This window comes from Lipomyces chichibuensis, assembly GCF_038497645.1.
Source record: "Lipomyces chichibuensis strain CBS 12929 unplaced genomic scaffold V1513scaffold_1, whole genome shotgun sequence".
Lineage (NCBI taxonomy): Eukaryota > Fungi > Ascomycota > Lipomycetes > Lipomycetales > Lipomycetaceae > Lipomyces > Lipomyces chichibuensis.
In genome coordinates, this window is record NW_027117453.1 from 97,412 (window position 1) to 117,179 (window position 19,768).

The 19,768-nt window shown below is 47.7% G+C and overlaps 5 protein-coding genes across 5 annotated transcripts; 4 read left to right on the top strand and 1 right to left on the bottom strand.

Annotated features, from left to right (window-relative positions):
- Positions 1–38: 38 nt before the first annotated feature.
- Positions 39–9,055, top strand: V1513DRAFT_372455 (golgi-body localization protein domain-containing protein; the record flags this gene model as incomplete). The annotated part of the gene is made up of 6 exons (XM_066894775.1): positions 39–5,559; positions 5,613–5,752; positions 5,801–6,621; positions 7,429–8,641; positions 8,692–8,806; positions 8,859–9,055. 6 exons carry the CDS (start codon positions 39–41, stop codon positions 9,053–9,055), a joined length of 8,007 nt encoding a protein of 2,668 aa, XP_066756387.1.
- Positions 9,056–9,578: 523 nt separating this feature from the next.
- On the top strand, positions 9,579–11,449 carry V1513DRAFT_407366 (Adenosylhomocysteinase). The gene is made up of 3 exons (XM_066895653.1): positions 9,579–9,773; positions 9,856–10,038; positions 10,088–11,449. The coding sequence occupies exons 1-3, from the start codon at positions 9,690–9,692 to the stop codon at positions 11,168–11,170; spliced, it is 1,350 nt and encodes a 449-aa protein (XP_066756388.1). The 5' UTR covers positions 9,579–9,689; the 3' UTR covers positions 11,171–11,449.
- Positions 11,450–11,673: 224 nt separating this feature from the next.
- Positions 11,674–12,541, top strand: V1513DRAFT_422164 (uncharacterized protein; the record flags this gene model as incomplete). The annotated part of the gene is made up of 2 exons (XM_066895968.1): positions 11,674–11,713; positions 11,784–12,541. 2 exons carry the CDS (start codon positions 11,674–11,676, stop codon positions 12,539–12,541), a joined length of 798 nt encoding a protein of 265 aa, XP_066756389.1.
- Positions 12,542–12,549: 8 nt separating this feature from the next.
- On the bottom strand, positions 12,550–14,472 carry V1513DRAFT_434753 (uncharacterized protein). The gene has a single exon (XM_066896507.1). The coding sequence runs from the start codon at positions 14,160–14,162 to the stop codon at positions 12,702–12,704; it is 1,461 nt and encodes a 486-aa protein (XP_066756390.1). The 5' UTR covers positions 14,163–14,472; the 3' UTR covers positions 12,550–12,701.
- A 1,726-nt stretch (positions 14,473–16,198) lies between these two features.
- On the top strand, positions 16,199–19,320 carry V1513DRAFT_455801 (uncharacterized protein; the record flags this gene model as incomplete). Its single annotated transcript, XM_066899534.1, has 3 exons — positions 16,199–16,732; positions 16,781–17,660; positions 17,726–19,320. 3 exons carry the CDS (start codon positions 16,199–16,201, stop codon positions 19,318–19,320), a joined length of 3,009 nt encoding a protein of 1,002 aa, XP_066756391.1.
- Positions 19,321–19,768: the final 448 nt, after the last annotated feature.

Below are 19,768 nucleotides of genomic sequence, written 5' to 3' on the forward strand. Positions count from 1 at the left end.
CTGACGAAGACAATAGATAGCATAGCCAAGAGAATATAATGCAAAAGCCCGAAGGACTTTCGCTCATGATAGTTGAGCTGGGCGCACTTTTCTGTTTTACACACCTAGTCGCCTTTATTGTGTTTGCGTTCATTCGCATTTTGAGCGGCATTTCGATCCAGCGACTGGGATACTTCTCACTTCGACACATCTCGTTCACTCTCAAGACCGGAATCCAAGTTGATATTCGACGGATTGAATTGAACTTCCACCGTCCTTCATTCTCGAGGCCGTCATGGATAACATTCACGATTGCGGACAGCTCATTGTTTTTTGATTCCAATTACGATACTCAGTCGCATGTAGCATCCGCAAACTCATCTTCTCAAACGTCGACAGGTCTGTCTGCATCACGATCCCAGGATGGTGTGCCAGAGCAATCGCTAGAATACTTACTGACTCGGACTGCGACTTTGATATACAGGGTGCACAGGTTGCTGCGGTACCTTCGCCTGATCGACATCAGCATCCGCAACACATCTCTCATTACAGAAGATTTGGGTACGATTCACATCCGTAGTATTGCGTTACACGCCGACGTGATCAACCGGAATGCGCAGCTACCGCATTTTTTTTCTACCTCAAGCGAACACCATGACTGGAATCGTGATACTGATGTGGCAGTGTCCTGGCGGTTTGCTGTGAAGGATATTTTTTACACACAAGGTAAAACAGCCGCAGACCAAGTGTTGGATGTATTTCAGTTTGATTTGCACGAAATCTTCACCAAGAAAACGTTACAACCTAAAGATGTATCCCTGAACGTTCGAGTTGGAAACTTGACATTCCCATACGATTCATTTTCGACCATGCACACCAGGCTGCAGGCTAGAAAGCGTCGGCTCCTGCGTCGTGCTTCAACGTCATTTTCATCTTTCGTATCTCCGGCATTATCTAGGAGGACGAGTGCCGACGACGAATATTCACAAGAACTAGCCGATATGGCATACGCGCTACTGAATATTGTGCGTGAGGTGCGGATCCATGCGGCCAAAATCGGTATCTACAAGTTTACACCATCAAGTTCTTGCCAGACTACAAGTAAAGGGGAGCCGATCTATTTCAGTCTGTCAACAAAAGATTTCACAATCGATCTGAGACGTTTGAGCTCGAATAGTCCGGGCCACAGAATCTATTTCGAGCCAAACGACATGTCTCATCAGGCTATTTTGACGGCGATTTCGATTGCTGTGGGATTGAATGACTGTGCCAGTGGAAGACAAGATGAACTCCTCTATATCCCAATGATTACCACGACTTCAACTACAAATTTCATTCGAAAATCTATTCAGATCCTTACGCGAGAAGAAACTGACCGCAATTCGAGTCTGCTAAAAGGCAGCTTGGCGATCTCATCGCCATCAGTTGATGTGCACGCGCGGCATCTTCCAATTTTCGCAGCAATAATAGAAACTTCCGTCAAATCGAGCGATTCAAGACCGAAAATACGAGGTCGACAAATACACATCGGCCAACTCCTGCCGAAGACCATCATGAAGCTTAGCGTCGAAGAGCCTGCTGCAAGAATTATGGTGTCCGACAGCGAGGGTGAATTCATCGGGCAGACTGCTGAGGAAAAAAACAGTAAAGAGTCGGAAATCCACAATCTTCTCGCTTCTTCGTGCTCCACCATCAATTGTGAATTAGAGTCTTCGCATATCACTAGCCCAACGCCACATTATGGCCTCATCATGTCGTTCCGAGTGACCGACTTTGGAACGTGGGTTCGTGGTCCAGACGGTATCCGTTATGATCTAGTTCGGACGGAAACCCTGGCCCTGAAGTTCGTCGCCGAGACTAGTCCTGGTTTCGATGTTGCTGTAACCGGCACACTTGCATCGTTTGGAATATATCTTACGAAGCCAGAGATTATCAATAGCTTGAAGGATCTGCTGGCACATGTCAGACGAGAAGCGCAACGAATGGAAAGGAATACGGCTCCAAAGCCGCTGTCAATGGCCCAAACGCGAGGAGACAGGAATTTCGTTCGGCAACTTCCAGCGTGGTTATCTCACGTCAAAATTGAGGGTTCAGATGTCATGATGTGCTCGTCTTGCGTAGATGACATTTCCAAAGATGCGCAGGGTATTGCTCGAGGTACTGCTGTGCAAATAGAAAGCTGGATTCTAGAATACAAGCCACATGTATCGGTAAGGAATACCGCAAAGTATTACCGTCATCATCATGGTGCCACGGCTCATAGCACGAATACGGTGGAATTTCCCCACGCGACGGACAGTGACGGCGGAGCCGCAGCCGCCTCATTAACCAATCGTCGGCGTCTAGCAGTCGGCTTTCGTGGTGTGGAAGCTTGTGTAATGGATGCAAATGACATTCTCGACCAAACTACTCCAATATGTACAATTCCTGACGTGGAAATGGCAGTGTCGACGTACTCCGAGGACAACTGCCCGGTGATCGAAGTGAATGTGCTCCTCAAGAAGATGCTCGTCAACTATTCGCTTTTCCATCACTACTCACTGATGCTATCAACCAAGGCATTGCTTCAAATATTTGGTGGGCGCCTGCGAAAGTTACCGACTCCTCCCAAACCAGCAGCAACTACTCCTTCGGTCAATCAACTTGTGTACGTTGATGTTCGAACACACAATATTCGACTGAGGGCCACACTACCCGGCTCGTCACCACTAATGCTCGAAACAATCGGATTAGACTTTACGAAACGGACAACAGGAAATCCGCTTCTGAAGTCAAAATACATTCGATTGTTTGTCGCAAGTCCTACAGTTCCCGACGCGTGGGAGCGTTTTATTGTGATTCGGCATCTCAGATTGGAGTTCAAGAGCAAACATCCTAAACCGCCTCACCTTCCGTCGTCGAAGCAGGAGGAACACAATGCGCCAGAAGATGATCTAGTTGTCGATGCAGATGCAATATCGGTTGGGATTCCGTATGGTCTCGTTCTATACCAGGTAGTAGAGGGCCTGATCAACTCGATGAAATCGTTGAAGCAATTGCATCATCAGTTCAAGACAAATTCGGACTCATACATTCTCACACCAGTGGCGGAGAAGCCGAAAAAGGTGCCGCGGATACGAATCAGGCCGAAAGTGCTGGAGATGCGGATAGATGATGACCCTTTCGAGTCCAGGTTAGGGTTAATTTTCCGAGTAGGACTCTTGGAAACGAAGTCTCGATTGGCAAGGGAAGCAGCTTTTGAGGCAAAGGTCCAGGCATTACAAACTGCATCGACGAAGAAAGAGGAAACGGCTACTGAGGATGCAGGCGAAAGTGGGGAGAGAGAAGCCTCCGCAGACCCGGAAATTCCAGAGGGGCACGAGCCAATTCACAAGAGAAGCACGTTCAAGTCAATGAAGAGTTCCCGACACAAGCATGGACGTCAAAAGCGGAACGGTACAGCTCCTATCCGATATTCTCCCACGGATGCAGAATTACCTTCCGATAGTGCGAAGATCTCGACAGCGGCTGCCCATGAGAAATTGAAAGAGCTGCATTCGCAGGCATGGATCAAGAGGATAACTAAGGCTCGAAAGTGCAGAGCGGACGCAATCGAGTCCCGAAGAATGAGATTGATTGGAGAAGATGACGTCGATCAGGATACCGCATCTCACGAACGGATTATCGGCATTCCGGACTCACCGCCTTTATTTCAAATTCTGTTCAATAATGTGAATATTCTTATTGATAAGCCCACCTATCCTTTGGACGGTCTACACAAATTCCTCCATGACATTGGTAAAGGATTGCCAGAAGACACACAATATACGCTTTTGGTGCCTTTTTTCTTCCGGCTAGAACTTGGGGAGGCGCGAGTACTACTACGCGACTATCCACTTCCACTTATTCATGTCCCGGCTTTGAATCCAGCACAAGAGGCTAGTGGTCTATCGTGGTCAATGTCCAGTGACGTTGTGATTGCCGAAGAAATTTTTAACTCCAAGTCGGCTCGTCATGTCAAAGTGCCGATTGTTCCTGCTCTTAGTAAATGCGACAACGAGTATTCGATCACCGTTACGAGAACAGTGTCAGCTGTGAAATTGTATTCAAAAATCAATGTCGATATTATGACATCTGCGCCGACAAGGATTACATGGGCTCCGTCGATCCAGCCCGCTATTCAGCAGGTCATGATGGTATTTGATACATTCACGAAGCCACCAATTGATCCTTCTGAAAAAATTGGTTTCTGGGACAAAATCCGACTGATTTTCCATTCGCGAATCCGATTCGCGTGGAAGGAAGGTGCGGTGCATCTATTGCTCAAAGGGTCACGTGATCCGTACGAGATTACTCGGTCTGGCGCTGGTTTCGCGATGTGCTGGCGAAATAATGTGACTTGGGACATCAATCCCACGGGTGATCAGAAAGAATTTATGGTAGTCGATAGTGAAGAATACCTTTTGACGATTCCGGATTTCACATACTATGTGCGAATGAACAATGCGAAGTATGAGGCAGCCGAAGATGACAAGAGTACATTCAGTGCCCAGTCTGATTATCAGGACCGTGCAACTTTCCAAAAGATCATCATGAAGCTGTCCGGGCGCGTGAGATGGCAGGCTGGAATTTTATTTGAACGTGACGACGGTGGCCAGCGGTCCTTCGACTTCATTCCACATTATAAAGTACAACTTCGTACACCACAGTCAATCGATAACTTGAAAACACATGATTCCTATGCCGCATTTCGCAGTAACTATATTCATCTTGCATTATCAGTCATTTCTCCTCGTGATCAACAATGGGACGCGTTCGAGTCGAAGCCATCTACCTCAAGCTACAATACAATCCATTTATCGCCACGCGTATTCACACATTTCTTTGCGTGGTGGAATTTATTTTCTGGAGAGATGTCCCTGCCAATAAGGAACGGTGTGCTATTCTCCCCGCAGACCGTGTCAAAAAAATTCGGCAGACACCTGGCCACGATTAAATACCAATTCGTTCTGGCACCGTTGTTTATGAGTCACATGTATCTTCATAAACGTGACGACAATTGGAACAAGATGATAATTAACTCCATTGGCTTTAAAGGTCGCACGGACAGCTTCATGATGGATATCCATCAGCGACGAGAGTTTACAACTTATATTGACAAGGTGCTCAATGTTACTCGACGCCGCCGTCGCATGAGAATAAATGCAACTGAAGTCGACTTCAATTCTGCAGATATTCGCGGAGTTACAGTCACATTCAAGGAACGGACAGCCGAGGAACTTTTTAAGCAACTTAGCAATCCGATCGAGTCACAGTCCGAGTCTCCAGTAGGATCATCGACTGGCACTCCATTATTAGCTAAGTTTAAGGTTTCGGATAATGATCTGACGTGGATCGATATGGACGACTATACCGAATTGGATTCACTGGTCGGTAGCAGTAATTTGTCGTCAGTTAAAGTGCTTCCATGGCTATATACTCCGCGATTTACGTACTATCGACACACCGAGCATGCGCACAGTGAGTCAGGATCACTCGCGGAGCACATTAGTAATATGTTTGGAAAAGAACCTTCGCATAATTGCTTGCTCGGACAGACAAGTTAGTATAGTGCTATTTTATTGTTACCGGACAAGTTGTTGACCTAAGTGTAGATGTCCTTAGGACTCAGACGGAATTGATTAGTGCCCGCGCAAGAGAGCTGGAGGAGCAGATTAATTCAAACGCGGAGCAACTAGATGATTTACAAAAGAAAGCAAGATTATACACAGAAAACACTATAATAAAGCAAAAGGTGAGTAATCGGATTCGCTGCTACGGCTATAATCGCTGACCTCTGCAGTTCGTGGCCGCTAAGAAAGATGCTGAAATTCTACAATATAAGCGTCAAACTCTGCATCACCTCTGGCTTAATCTATTGCAGTATATGAATGAGGACACGAAAGACGACATAATGAAGTGCGAGCAAGCTTTTGAACAAGTATTTGAGCAGAATGGACTGTTTGCGGACCACAAATTAAACTCTTCCAGTTGCCAGCAGTCAGTCCAGGGTACGGGGAAAGACCGTTTCAGCGATTTCAACAATCGATTCATTTTTCACAATGTTCAGATTAAATGGACTAACTCGATTCGTAACATTTTCTTGCGGTACGTGCATCAAGTTGGGCAGCGACGTGGTCTTATTTACTATATGTCGCGTCGCGCTGTGAAATTTCTAGAAGATTTGGTGAAGGAGCAGCAGGAGGCAAAGCAGACAGCTGAAATGGCATCGGAGAGTGCTGGCGACGGTACGAAGTCGACTGCACAGTTGGATGAGTCAGAGAAGATGCCTATGCCGACAACGGCACATGCATTTTCGCGAGAGGAGAAGGGAAAGCACGCGACCGAAGATATGATCGAGCAACTGCTCAAAGATTCGAAAAAGCATTTTGTAGTTGAAGACGAAGAACATCAAACTGCGAAGAAGGCTGACGAGAAGCCGAGTCGCCATGGTCATCATCACCGCCATCATCATCAAGAAGTTCACCATCAGCGTCGTTCGGTACAGCTTGAAAATGCCGATGACAATCCAAATGATTCCACGACGTCAGCCGGAGATCGCCTAACTATTCCAATTAGCGCAACTAGCAATGCTCCCAGCTGTCGTGCCTCTATCTCTTCCACGTCAAATTTCGCATCCGCAACGGAGGAGAATTCTTCTGATGACGAAGAATTGTCAGGTGACTTCGGAGGCGAGGAGGATGGCGATATAGCAGAGGACATGTTGAAGAATCTCGCCGATGCATATGTGGCTCAGAATAGTTACATGATCCGGTTTGTCGGACCGCAGATTCAGCTGCAGAGCGATAAGAATCCTAACTCAGCCTTGCTTGTAACGTCACGGAGCATTGAGCTGAAAATTATTTCCATTATGGACAAGGCTGAGCTGGAGGATGACGTCAGTGGTCTTGTGCAGTCTCGGTATTGTGCAAACCTGGATAACGCGCAGTTCTTCGTTTTCCACAAAGACAAGATGGTTCGTCAATCTCAGTGGCTCTTTGCGAGCAATGAATATGGCAGTACGCGACTCTACACCGGTGGCCAAGTAGTTCATCAGACTTCCTCTACAGCGTCGATGAATAAACTTATGTCATCTACTTCTATCTGGCCGCCATGGGTGCCGTTGGAGAGCATATATGATGCCGGTGCTTTGCAAGAAGCCCAAATTGCGGAAAAGACGTCGGCATCATTGGTCTTTGATAAACACAACTCACTGCGACTAAAGTACGGTGATAAAGTTGTCGGTAAATCCAAGTTCCGGAGTGGCAACCTATCAGACTCGGAGAGACGAGTGGATCGCTTGTCTGTCGACTTTCCGAAGTTCGTCGCATCGTGCGATTCATTGCAGTACTATGCTGTGTACATTATTGTAATGGATTTATTAATTTATTCCGAGCCGCACTACAAACGGTCCAACGAGAGGTTGGAAAGGATTGTGTTTGCGACTGATTTCAGCGATCTCTCTGGAGCTTCAGATATGGTTGAGAATTTGCAGCGCGAGATTCGGCAGCTCGAGGAAATTCGATATCAGTTCCAAATTTATACGTCTGACCTCGATGAGCAGGGTTGGAGAGATCGACGTAATGTGCAAATGGAACTGTCCTATGCGTGTGAGGAGCTCTTTTTTATCATGAAAGCGATCACAACGGGCCAGCGGCGTCTGGAAGATAAAGAGTCTGAAACAACAGGCGTATTGCAGTGGTTCATTTCAGGACAGCAGATTATTGCTCATCTACTGTTGGCCGACCGAACCCCGTTTGTCGACATCGCCCTCGCTAAAGGCACTTTCCGACGACTCGAGAACTCAGACGGCTCAAATTTCAATACAATTGAAGTCGCTATGCTGCAGGGTATCAACCTCTTAAAGGGTGCTCTTTATCCAGAACTGCTATCACCGTACTTCGATGCAATGAGCGAGGAAGACAAGAATCGAAAAGCTGTTAGAGTGTATTGGTATATGTTAGAAGCTATTGGAGGCATTCCCGTGATGGACCACTTCGAAGTTGATTTGATTCCGCTGAAGATTCAATTGGAATATGATATAGGTCAGAAGCTATTCCAGTACATTTTCCCGGATGAGAAGGAATCTCCATTTATGGTTTATGAACCACCGCCAGCCGCCGCAGTTTCAATTGCACCACACCCAGGTAATAGTATGCCCAATGTCTCAATGGATGCTAATCCCAGCACTGCTGTCACTGATACGTCGGATTCGTCATCTCAATCAGAGTCAGATGCAGCGTCGATTTATTCGCAACGGTCGCAGCGATCACAGTTTTTCGGTAAAAGTGCGGAGAAGAAACGACCCAACGGCGGTCGTCTAGTACCATGGACGGGGCGTCGTCACCGAACGAGTTCTTCGGCTACGGCGGCCAGTGAACGGAAGTTTAGCCTTGGTGGAAATATTTCGGCATCGCGCGACCCGGCGTCTAAGTTAGGAGACAGTGTATCCGTAAAGTCGTATATATCTGCACAGAGCGAAACGAAACTGCAGCAGACAATCACGGCTGTCGGTGTTAGAAATCATGGCGATAGTCATTATGGCTTGGAGGACGACTTATCGCAGATGGTTACGCGAGCATCAAATTTCATAACTTTCGTTCATGTTACACTTCCCAGCGTTGTTTTGTGTCTGAGCTATAAGGTGCGTATTGGATCATGCTAGTTATGCTACCTGGTGCTGATGCAGGATAGGGTCGTGGATCAAGAAATATCGAGGATGTGCACGAGTTTGTTTTCCGGACACCGAAAATCGAGTACAGAAACAAGACGTGGTCTAATTTAGATCTAGCGCTGCGTCTCAAGAAAGGTGCGTGCTTTGAATTATCTTAGTGGCCACTACTGAGTCTAATATTTCGTAGATATTATTAAAGCACTTATTTCACACACTGGTGCGCTTATTGAAAATAAATTTAAAAGTCGTGGATCCTCGTCGAAGCGCAGGCAACAACAACCAATGATTCGTCAGATCTCTGACTACGCTGCTTTTACTTCTCTTGCGGACTTGAGTGAGTCAAACCTATCCGGGAAGGACGGAACCATCAATGGCCGACATTGATGTGTATGGTATTGTGATGTAATTGTATATTGTGTATATTAGCTTGTTATTTATTCGGTTCATGGTCCCGAATAGAACGGAGTTTTGTTTGTTTGTCTGGTACAGTTAAACCATTCTTAATCTGTTTTATTTGATATAAAGACCACACCAAAGGCGAGGTCAGCGAGGCTCAGCGTGTAATATTCGTATTCGGAAAACGTGGGCACCTTGAATTTTATTACGCGAGACATAACCGAAGCTCAAGCGCGACGATTAACGCTTCACAAATTTTAATTTCTTTTGCGTTGCGTCAAAATATCAATCAATGACCTAGCATATAATTATATTACGATCAACTTGAAAAAAAGTTGTGAAGAGAGACAAATCTTATTATTTGTCATATAATTAATCAGCGCAAGAGATTTCCATCATAAATTTTGGAATTTAATAATTCATAATTTTTTGACGCGTTTTTGGGGTGCGTAACCGAATCACGTGTATAAAGTGAAATTTTCCGTGGCGCCTAGTTGATATTTATTCGCACCTTCGGCGCACGTTTACTCGAAAATTTCCGTCGCGCCTTTTTTCACCCTAAAATATCTACTCATTCTCGTTCTCCTTTTACGATTTACTGATTTCACTATCATCGCCCAAAATGACTGCTCCTGCTCTTACATACAAAGTCGCTGACATTGGCCTTGCTGCCTTCGGTCGTCGCGAGATTGAGCTTGCTGAGAATGTATGTTTGAGGCTTTGTTTTTGCTTTTTTGGTTATTGGCATTTTCAAAATACAGTCTAACGCAATTGATTATTTAATACAGGAAATGCCCGGTTTGATGGCTATTCGCAAGAAGTACGCTACTGCCCAGCCCTTGAAGGGTGCTCGCATTGCTGGGTGTCTCCACATGACCATTCAGACCGCCGTTTTGATCGAGACACTCGTTGCTCTGGGCGCTGAGGTTACCTGGTCCAGCTGCAACATTTTCTCCACCCAGGACCACGCTGTAAGTTTTATGGCTGGATCTGATACCAATTTATGCTAATATATGTTAGGCGGCTGCCATTGCTGCTGCTGGCGTCCCTGTTTTCGCGTGGAAGGGTGAGACCGAGGAGGAGTACGTCTGGTGTATTGAGCAGCAGCTCGTCTCCTTCAACGACGGCAAGACGCTGAACTTGATCCTTGATGATGGTGGTGATTTGACCTCCCTTGTGCACACCAAGTATCCCGAGTATCTTGAGGGCTGCTACGGTCTCTCTGAAGAGACCACGACTGGTGTCCACCACTTGTATAAGATGATGAAGGAGGGCGCTCTTAAAGTCCCTGCTATCAATGTTAACGACTCCGTCACCAAGTCCAAGTTCGACAACTTGTACGGTTGCCGTGAGTCGCTCGTTGACGGTATTAAGCGCGCCACCGACGTCATGATTGCTGGTAAGACCGCTGTTGTTGCTGGATTCGGAGATGTTGGCAAAGGTTGCGCTATGGCACTCCACAGCATGGGTGCTCGAGTTCTTGTCACCGAGATTGACCCCATTAACGCCCTCCAGGCTGCTGTCTCTGGCTACCAGGTCGTCACCATGGACGATGCTGCGTCTGTTGGTCAAATATTTGTCACTACCACTGGCTGCCGTGACATTATTACTGGCGAGCACTTCATCAAGATGCCTAATGATGCCATCGTATGCAATATCGGTCACTTCGATGTTGAGATCGATGTTGCTTGGCTCAAGAAAACTGCCAAGTCAGTCGTCAACATCAAGCCTCAGGTCGACCGATACCTCATGGAAAGCGGCCGCCACATCATTCTCCTCGCCGAGGGTCGTCTCGTCAATCTTGGCTGTGCCACTGGTCACTCTTCCTTTGTCATGTCCTGCTCTTTCAGCAACCAAGTTCTAGCCCAGATTGCTCTCTTCAACGCGAAGAATGAGGAGTTCCGAAAGGAGTACGTCGAATTCTCCACGTCTGGTCCATTCGAAGTTGGTGTTCACGTTCTCCCTAAGGTCCTCGACGAGACCGTCGCGCGTCTCCACCTTGATCACCTCGGCGTCAAGCTCACCCCTCTCACCACTGTCCAGTCCGAGTACCTCGGCATCGCCGGTGTGGGACCCTACAAATCTGAGATCTACCGTTACTAAGCTAGTGTGGACTGATGTTGTTTGTTAAGTGGCTTGCTTAATGGATATATCATTAATGAGTTAGATGATAGAATAGACAAGTAATATGGAGGAATTAAAAAAGAGCATGCATTTTGTATTATCAGATTGCAATTGTATTTGTTATTTATTAGTAGCCTAGAGCACGGGTTGGTACTATATATTAGTATGGTTTGTGTCGGTTCCGGAATATATACGATATATGTGATAATTCATTTTGATGTCCAAATAGAGCGGCTTGCCTCCCGATGAATATCGCAAAGATGCAGGACGTAGATAATACTTGTAGTACTGTTAGATGTTGTCTTATTATCGCCATTCTAGCCGTCTAAGAGAAGCTGTTGGTGTATGGCCAGGTTCTGTCTGACATGCGCTGTGGCGGATTTCAACTTCCGAGCCGCACCGATCCCGGCGGTCTCATCTTGGATCAAACTCAGACGGAAACAATATTAATTCTCAAGCTATTGAAACGCCACAGCAAGAACATGGCGCGAGAAAAAGGTTTAAATCCAGCGCAAGCACAACGTAAGTGTTGCAATATTTATGGTTCTGGTTTATATTTTCTCGAAGTTGAAAGGTTAACTCGGAGCGACAGACAAACGAGATAAAGCAAATGCGATCAAGAAAGCCAAAGCGGAAAGGTCGCAGCGCATGACCGAGAAGCTATCTAAGCGGAATCCGGACAGAATTTCGCGACAAATTGAAACACTTAAAGAACTTGAGCAGGAAGGACGATTACAAGGGCCCGATAGAAAGCTGCTGGCTGATTTAGAGCAACAGCTTTTACTTGTTAACAAAGCACGTGAGAAAGTCCAGCAGGGAGGGGGAAAGAAGAGCGACAATTTAGTGAATGATGGAGAAACGCGGAGTATGGGACTGCGTGAGCGGCACCAGAATAAGTCTGGCGTGTATGTGTTGAAGGGATTGGAGAGGAGGAGTATATATTGGGACCCTGTGTTTAATCCTACTGGGCTCCCGCCAGAAGGATTTCCGTACCAGGAATGGAGCGACGGCGAGCAAGAGGACGAAGATGTGCGAAATGAAGAAGTTGACTATAGACCTGAATTGGGTGAAGCAGACGCAACAGGTATTCCGCTACCAAAAGGTCCAGCTCTACGATTCAAGCAGCCAAATCCGGAACCTGCTCCTATTAGGACGACATACGAGGCCGCTCCTATTGTACGTGATCTAAAGAAGGAAAGTGCGTCATTTATTCCAGCATCAGTCCAGCGCGTTAAGCAACGCAAACGAAGCGCCAGTGCGGAACCCCAGGAGCCTGACAACGGGAAGAAGACGCGGCATGTTGTGATTGCAGATGCTGATGAGCATGACGAATCGCATTACGACGAGTAATTTTTGTATAATATTGAATGTATTTTATGATCGCCTTGTATAATATTCGCCTTGACTAATCTCTGCTCCAGCTCGATGACAATTCAGGACCAAGAAAACCAGAGTCATTGACAAAAACCAAATCCGTAAGCATTGATCTAGCGCGGCTTAATTAACGACTTCAAAAATCCTGCTGAAAGTATGACAGATTATCCTCATGGTCTACATTAACGTTGAAATTATCCTTGACACTTTTAATATCGAGAAAAGTTTCTTCCAATATAAGTGATTTCAGATTCATCTTGCCATTGCAGAGCAGCATTGAAAGGCCATAATGCGTGATAAGGGTGCCAGAAACATCGAGATATGTCAAATGTTTGAGTTCACAGAGCTCAGCTAAAGTATCGTCATTGACAGTCAGATTGTAACTGATATCCAGATGCTCAAGATTTGGACAGTATACTGCAATTATTCGTGCTAGAGATTGTCCGTTATAACGTCCGGATCCGCCGAAATCGACACCGGGAAGAGCACTGAAAATGAGCGTCTTTATCGTCGTACCATTGCACGCACGAAGGAGATTGAGGATATCGGAATTTTTAAGCCCCGGTGTGGAAGACAGTCCTCGAAAATTAATATACTCAAGGCGAGGAAATTTGATAATCCCAGTAGGCGGTGATAATGATGGCCTGCACGTGGTAAGCATTAAATTCAACTTTTTTAAACCCAGTGGCAGCGTCGGTGGGAGTTGCCAAGTACTGCTAGACAGATCAATTTCCTCCAACATATGGTTATAAAAAAAGAAACAATCAGGACTTGGTATGAATTCAGGCCGTTGTCGAACGATAACGCCGGCGCAAACAAATTTCTCTAATTTCGGCATGCCGGAAAGTAATATGCGGAGCTGTTCTTCGCAAACGGTGACTGGTCGAAGTGGGGCGTGCAGAAGACGGATGTGTTCGCCTCCAATTCTGAAACTGCGGAGTTCGGGGAACATTACATATTCTGGAGGACCACGGGATCCGTCGAGGTCCAGGTCTCGTAGAAGTGCGCAGTTTTCTTGGTTTCGGAGGATGCGTTCGTCAAAGTAGCAGTCGAGTGCGCGTAGGTTCGGAAGGCCTACGGAGTCATTGATAGCATCAATGCGATCAAACAAGCGGTCCGCGAAAGGCAGACTTAATTGGAGGGATGTCAGGCGGTAGATGACACCCCACATGACCTCGTCGTCGAATGTATCCGGACGAAGCGGTTCGCCGAGATATCCCAGTGACAATGCGGTGAGATTGTTGAGAAACTGCGCGTTCTCGACGATCCAGTTGCCATCATCCGGACATTCCGCTGTATGGCGGCAGGTGCTCCAAGTCCTAATTTTTCTCGTACTGCCTTTGGCTTTGCGAATGAGTGTCTGAAGATCCGGCATACTAGTCCCGGAGTTCTCGTCGTAGAAGTAGCAATCAAGTTCCGCCCAGGTCTCATCAGGAGTTGAGATTACAATTTCCCATGGTAAAGCAGTACCGCTGGACGAGTTTTGTCGTACCATAGATAATGAATTCGACATGGAGCTCAAGTTACGTTTGAGTTCCGGGACGATGACGGGTACATCGTCGAACGCTTCGTTCTGGAAAGTAATTCGTGGTTGCATAGTGAATACTAGAGTGAGATGGACATCAAGCACTTAAAAAGGAAAACAAAATGTTGACAAAGAATGAAGGTACTGACGTGCTCCTTAAATATGTAAACCCGTGTCCTTGTTCTATCCAGAAAATGTCGGGCAATTCGATTCCTTGTATCTCTCTATCCGACCGTATGCTATTATTGTTAAGTAGGTATCCAGGAAGTTGTCGCAGCAGGACGCTGAATAGCAAATATGCTTTCATCATGTAAATAAAGAACCGACTGCGTAGCGTGTAACTGATGTTCGAGCATGCTGCATCGAGTTCCCTCGGCCCGGTTTATGACGGATCTGACTGTTACAGTACATACTTCTCAGGGAAAGCTTCAGGTTAGGGCAAGACCGCGGCGCAACTAATGATGAGGTGCAGCCTTTCTATCTGTAATATGGCTGGCTTCTGAAATTCTGAAATTACTTCAATTGTCGTGAGCAAATCTATTATGAATAATTTTTCTTTGTCCTGTTCTTTTACTACAATAGCGAGATGCAACGTCAGGCAACTCGTATTATATGCATAATCCTGATTCAGCAACTTGTAGGAACGTTTCTCAAATTGATTCCGATTATGACGGATGGAGATGCACAGCGCTCGCTAGAAATTATACAGGAATATACAGATTCGGAATGATTGCAGAAAGTAGTGTATTTCAGCTTGAAAGGCCATTAGTTAATTTGGGTCATTACGTCGCCCAGATTATTGTATTTAACGAGTACCGAAATCGGTCACTCAAATGAACAGCCAGAATGATAGCCGTTATACATTGCGGCTGGCTTTATAATTAACTGTCAAGTTGGAGGGTAACGGATTTTGAGAAGTGTGGAGTCAACGAAATCACTAATATCCGAGCTACGGCGTTTCCGTCGACCCGTCCTGGCCGAAGTTATGAACCTACGACAGATGTTCGTCGTAGTATCAAAACGAGAGCAGAACAAATCAGGTATGCAAGAACAAAAACTAAAAGAGCGTGGTAACAGAATATAGCAATCTTGTCTCGACCGAATCAGCTCAGATCAGGTTAGGACAACCGGGAACCAAGATCGGACCAGCTGGTTTTAGGGACAGGATCATGTACCTACACATTCTCGGGTGAATATTGATTGCGGTTCGGAAAATGCTATTGTTGCGACAGAGGAAGGAAAACGACTACTAAATGAGCCTCTAGATATGCGATTCTCGAGTGTGCACTGGAGTAAGCTTTTGAGGTTATGCCATCGCCTCAGGCAGAGTGATTATCTCCGGTGTGGAGTTAATACTGTAAAACGAAAGTGGCGAAGTTGTCGTCACGGCCGTTGGCGGAAGTTATGCCAGGATCTACGCGGCCAGCAAGTGCCCTAACCCACACTACCTCGACACTTTCAACATCAGCCGATGCAGCTAAAAGTTTATTGTTATGGGGCTCGGCGTACGAGTTCCAGCGCAGATTATTTCTGCAATAATTTCACCAGGATTGTAACAAGGTTTTTAGCAACGGCGCCGCATCGGCTTAAAACAGGAAGTTTTTGCAGATGTGCAGGGGGATTTCGAAGCAAAAAGTGAGCTGATGATGAATTCGCGACACGTCGGGTCGCGAACCCAGAAAAGATACAACACTAATCAGAGTGAACTCTTCTTAGGAGCGATGGCGCGGCGATGTGCCACTTTTCTTCGGCAGGGCGGTAACTTATCTGTTTGTTGCTGCTTCTCATAATACAGTATACTCAACATAAGACACCTATGAGATCCGGCACAGTTAGGGGGACGCGACCCTAATGTCTGGGAGAATCCTGTTCAGTTCCCCGGCATTCGATATTCTTATTATTCTCGTCTCAGCCGTTTCATAACTCGTCCCTCGACATCCTCGTCGTTCGCATCTCCACCAGAGGGTTCCTCGCAAATCCGTACGCTGCCCCTGCAAGGCCACGCCACTTTTGCGGATTCCACCGTTCCCAGTGATCTCCGCCTTCGCCGGGGGCCTAGTTCACCAGTTACGACCTTCACGCTCTCAACGCTTCGACTGACGTTGCCTATGGACGCCAACCAGTCATCTGCACCAGGCACCGGCCCGTTCTCTGGCCTTCCGCAGCTTCCAAGGCCACAGCTGCTGAGCACCTACAACTTTAACCCGCCTTCTATGTCGTCCGCCGCCGCAGTAGCATCGACTACGGTCCAGTTTCGTCCACCGCCGGCGCCGCCGCCGATGCTGCTCCAGACGTCTATTCATGACGCCAACCAGGCCTATACAAGCGCGTTCGCACCCCAGCGCGGGAACGAGTACAGATTCCAGCCGTCGCCAAAGGCCGAGCCAATCCCTCTATCCTCTTCGCTCATGTCACATGCATCCAATTCGAAGCAGCAGACACAGCCTACACAGCCGAAGCGGAAAGCTGGACGGCCACGAGATTCAATGGCAGATTCCATCGCGCACGAAGTGAAGCGGCAGAATGGACCGCCTATCTTCAGCTGCAACTTTTGCGAAGCCACGTGGGCTCATTACAACCCATATCGAGTGAAGAAGCACGGTTTAGACTGTAAGGGAATGCCTGAGGATATGCGCATACAGGTGCGTCATTCGCGATATGAGTTTATAGCCGCTTACTAACGATCGCAGCTCGCTCAGGAAGTCGCCGTGAAGAGTCACGAACAGGATGGTCATGGCAGTAAACGCACAAAACCAGACAGTAGGCATCGGCGGTCGATACAGGACCAGAAGGCGATGGAGTCACTGGTGATCGAGTCAATCGCCACGGCGGGAATGCCAGTCAGTGCAATCTCGCATTCGTCGATGCGACGTCTTTTTCAGTATGCCAATTCCTCTTTCATTTTACCGCCAAAGCGTGCGTGGCTGCAAGCGATACTGCCGTCTGAAATTGACACTGTTTGTGCAAAGGTTACGGCGATTCTCCAGCAAGGTGGCGACCAGCTAGACTCACTCACACTGTCATTCGACGTCCTCACAACCACATTTGACCAAGCTTTTGTTTATGTCTACGGTACAACGCGGAATGGCAGGACGTATTGCTTGTCGGGACATGAGTTTCCGGATCATGCCCCTGCTGCGGATGGGTTGGCTGCTGTGGTAATGGCGGATGTGGAACGGATAGGATCGTCCAAGTTTGTCGCAGTTGTTGCTCCAAAGCTGACTTTGTTCGCATCAACGACATCGATTGTCATATCCCGGTATCCGCACGTCCTTGCGATCGAGCCACTTGACCATTATTTTGATCAGCTGGCGGCCGATTTATGTCGGTATCCTGTCGTGGACGTCGCGGTGAGGACGATGAAGCTAATATACGGTTACTTTCATCGATATGGACGAGGCGAGGGACTATTGAGAGCACGAATGAAGGAGCTGGGGATAAGAGAGGGCCTGAAGCCACTAGTGGCTAATGAACCGATTAGCCTGTACGTCGCTGCTGTGTCCATGCGACGGTGTCTTCCGGCACTGTGCAAAGTTGTTACTTATGATCGCCAAAAATTGAACAAAACAAGTGAGTTATATGACGGGTAAGAGTATTTTAAGCAAGGAAAATCTAACGGCGATTACCGAATGTAGCAAACAAACGGCAAGTATGCGATGTTCTGTCTCCGGATTCGTGGCTCCAACGGGACTTTGTGAGCAAACTGGACATTGTTATCACCGTTTTCAGACCGCTGTCGGAAGCGTCGAACCGCTTAAACTCGCCAACCGCCACGCTTTCGGATGTCTTTATTGCTTGGGTCGCACTAGCGGTGTATTACCGCGACATATTCGCAACATGTTCGGCCCCGGTGCCGACAACGGCCCCGGCACTGGGACCTGTACCGTCAGAGTCAGTGTCGTCGGCTATTGTGGCTGATTTTCAACAACATATCGTGGTGCAGACGAATCTCCGATTTTCGCAGCAATTCAACACGTTTCCCCGAGCCGCATCGTCATTGACACTGGCAATGTTTCTACACCCAACGATGGCGCTGCATGAGGTCCTCATAAAGTCGCCCGACCAGCGGTCGCGCATTGTGCATGAGCTTTACGCGCAAATGTCGACGCTGAATGAGGCAAGTGGTGGGCACGCGCCACCGTCTCAGCAGCATAACGCTATATTATACGACGACCTCGCGAAGTTCAGACATCGCGTGGATATATACGCCAGGCCATCAGTGGGAAGTCCGCAGCGATACTGGGCCGAGGTAAGGGAAGCGGCGGTGAAGACGTGCAGCCCGTCGGGGTCGATCCTGCCGTGGATAGCAAAGCGGCTGTTTGAGATTAACGGGAGCAACATGCGGCGTGGGCGGATGCGGGAGACGCTGGACTGGATTGATGGGAATCTGCGTGACAATGTGTCGTCGGATTTAATCGTGGGCCTGACGCAGTGCCGACATTTCTACATGATCGAGCGGGCGAACGAGAACGGGGCTGAAGGGCAGTTGGCAACCGGGTTGTTGGGCGAAGGATCGAGTGACGACGGGACGGCATACAGCGATCACGGCGAGCAGAGTGCCGGCAGCGGTATGGGACGGTTTAATTCCGACTTTGAGGTTGAGATCGAGTATATGCGTGATCCGCACAACCGCCTTGTGCAAATGTATGAAGACGATTCTGGGAGCACGTTGGTTGAGGTCGAGAGTACGCAATGGGGTAGTGGGCCCGGACCGTCGCAAATGTACACGGTTGCGGCGGGACCGCAGTCTCCTAACGCGACGTCGAGCGCTACTTCGAGAGGTTCACCTTCATCGGCGGCGGCGGTGGCGGCGACAGCGAGTGCGACTTTGACGGCTAGTTCTGCGTCCACATCGCAAGAGTGGATATTCGCGGTCGAAAAGTACGTCGTGCTGGATAACTTTCGACGAACCGGCTACTGTTTTGAGACACCTTTTGGAGCGTCGGTAAACAGTGTGGCAAATGCAGACATAGCGGACATGCCAATTCCACTTCCGATGCCGCAGTACCCGCAGCCATATTTTTTATCATTGCCATATTCGCGGTCGTATGGCACACAATCAGGCCCGCAGTTGCAGCCACCACGGTCGACGAGCGAACGGATGCCAGGAATGTCAGTCGCTGCGCCTGCCGAATACGAGCAATCGGATGGATCGTCTTCCGGGCGTGGTGGCACTGGAAAGGCGGAGTGGCCGGACATGCAGAGGTTCCCGAACGGATTCGACTTGTAATGGGTAAATGTTGGCGCGGTAACGTAATTGTAATTTTGTAATTTAGTGTACTTTTAATTTGCTGGCAGCTGGTTTAGAATGTTTGTTGTAAATGTAGCTGGGAGTTTCAAGAACTGGGTTGAAATGCGGTTGCGGTGACATAAGCAGCAGGACGAGATAACGAGATAAGCATTTCCACTTAAGACAGGTTTAGATAATGGTGATGCCATCGACAAGGGGAATACAGTAACAGGGGAGTCCAGTTTGAGTTGTATCATTGTCAGTTACTGCAATGACGTAGGAGATCTACAAGATTACGGAGACAGGACTGATCGTCCAGCTGAGAAAGTTCCCGTCCACGCTAGCTAGCCCGGACTAGAACTACGAAGTTCGGCAGCCCAGGCTAAGTTGCTACCGCCTACCGGACCTCAGTGAGGGCCAACATCGCTGAACCCCGTGGGGATTATTA

What these genes read in the sequence shown, in the direction of transcription:
- V1513DRAFT_407366 (XM_066895653.1), top strand. Translation starts at nt 9,690, where the DNA reads ATGACTGCTCCTGCTCTTACATACAAAGTCGCTGACATTGGCCTTGCT. An exon ending in AGATTGAGCTTGCTGAGAAT is followed by an intron (nt 9,774 to 9,855) that starts GTATGTTTGAGG and finishes TATTTAATACAG; the next exon opens with GAAATGCCCGGTTTGATGGC. An exon ending in TCTCCACCCAGGACCACGCT is followed by an intron (nt 10,039 to 10,087) that starts GTAAGTTTTATG and finishes AATATATGTTAG; the next exon opens with GCGGCTGCCATTGCTGCTGC.
- V1513DRAFT_434753 (XM_066896507.1), bottom strand. Translation starts at nt 14,162, where the DNA reads ATGCAACCACGAATTACTTTCCAGAACGAAGCGTTCGACGATGTACCC.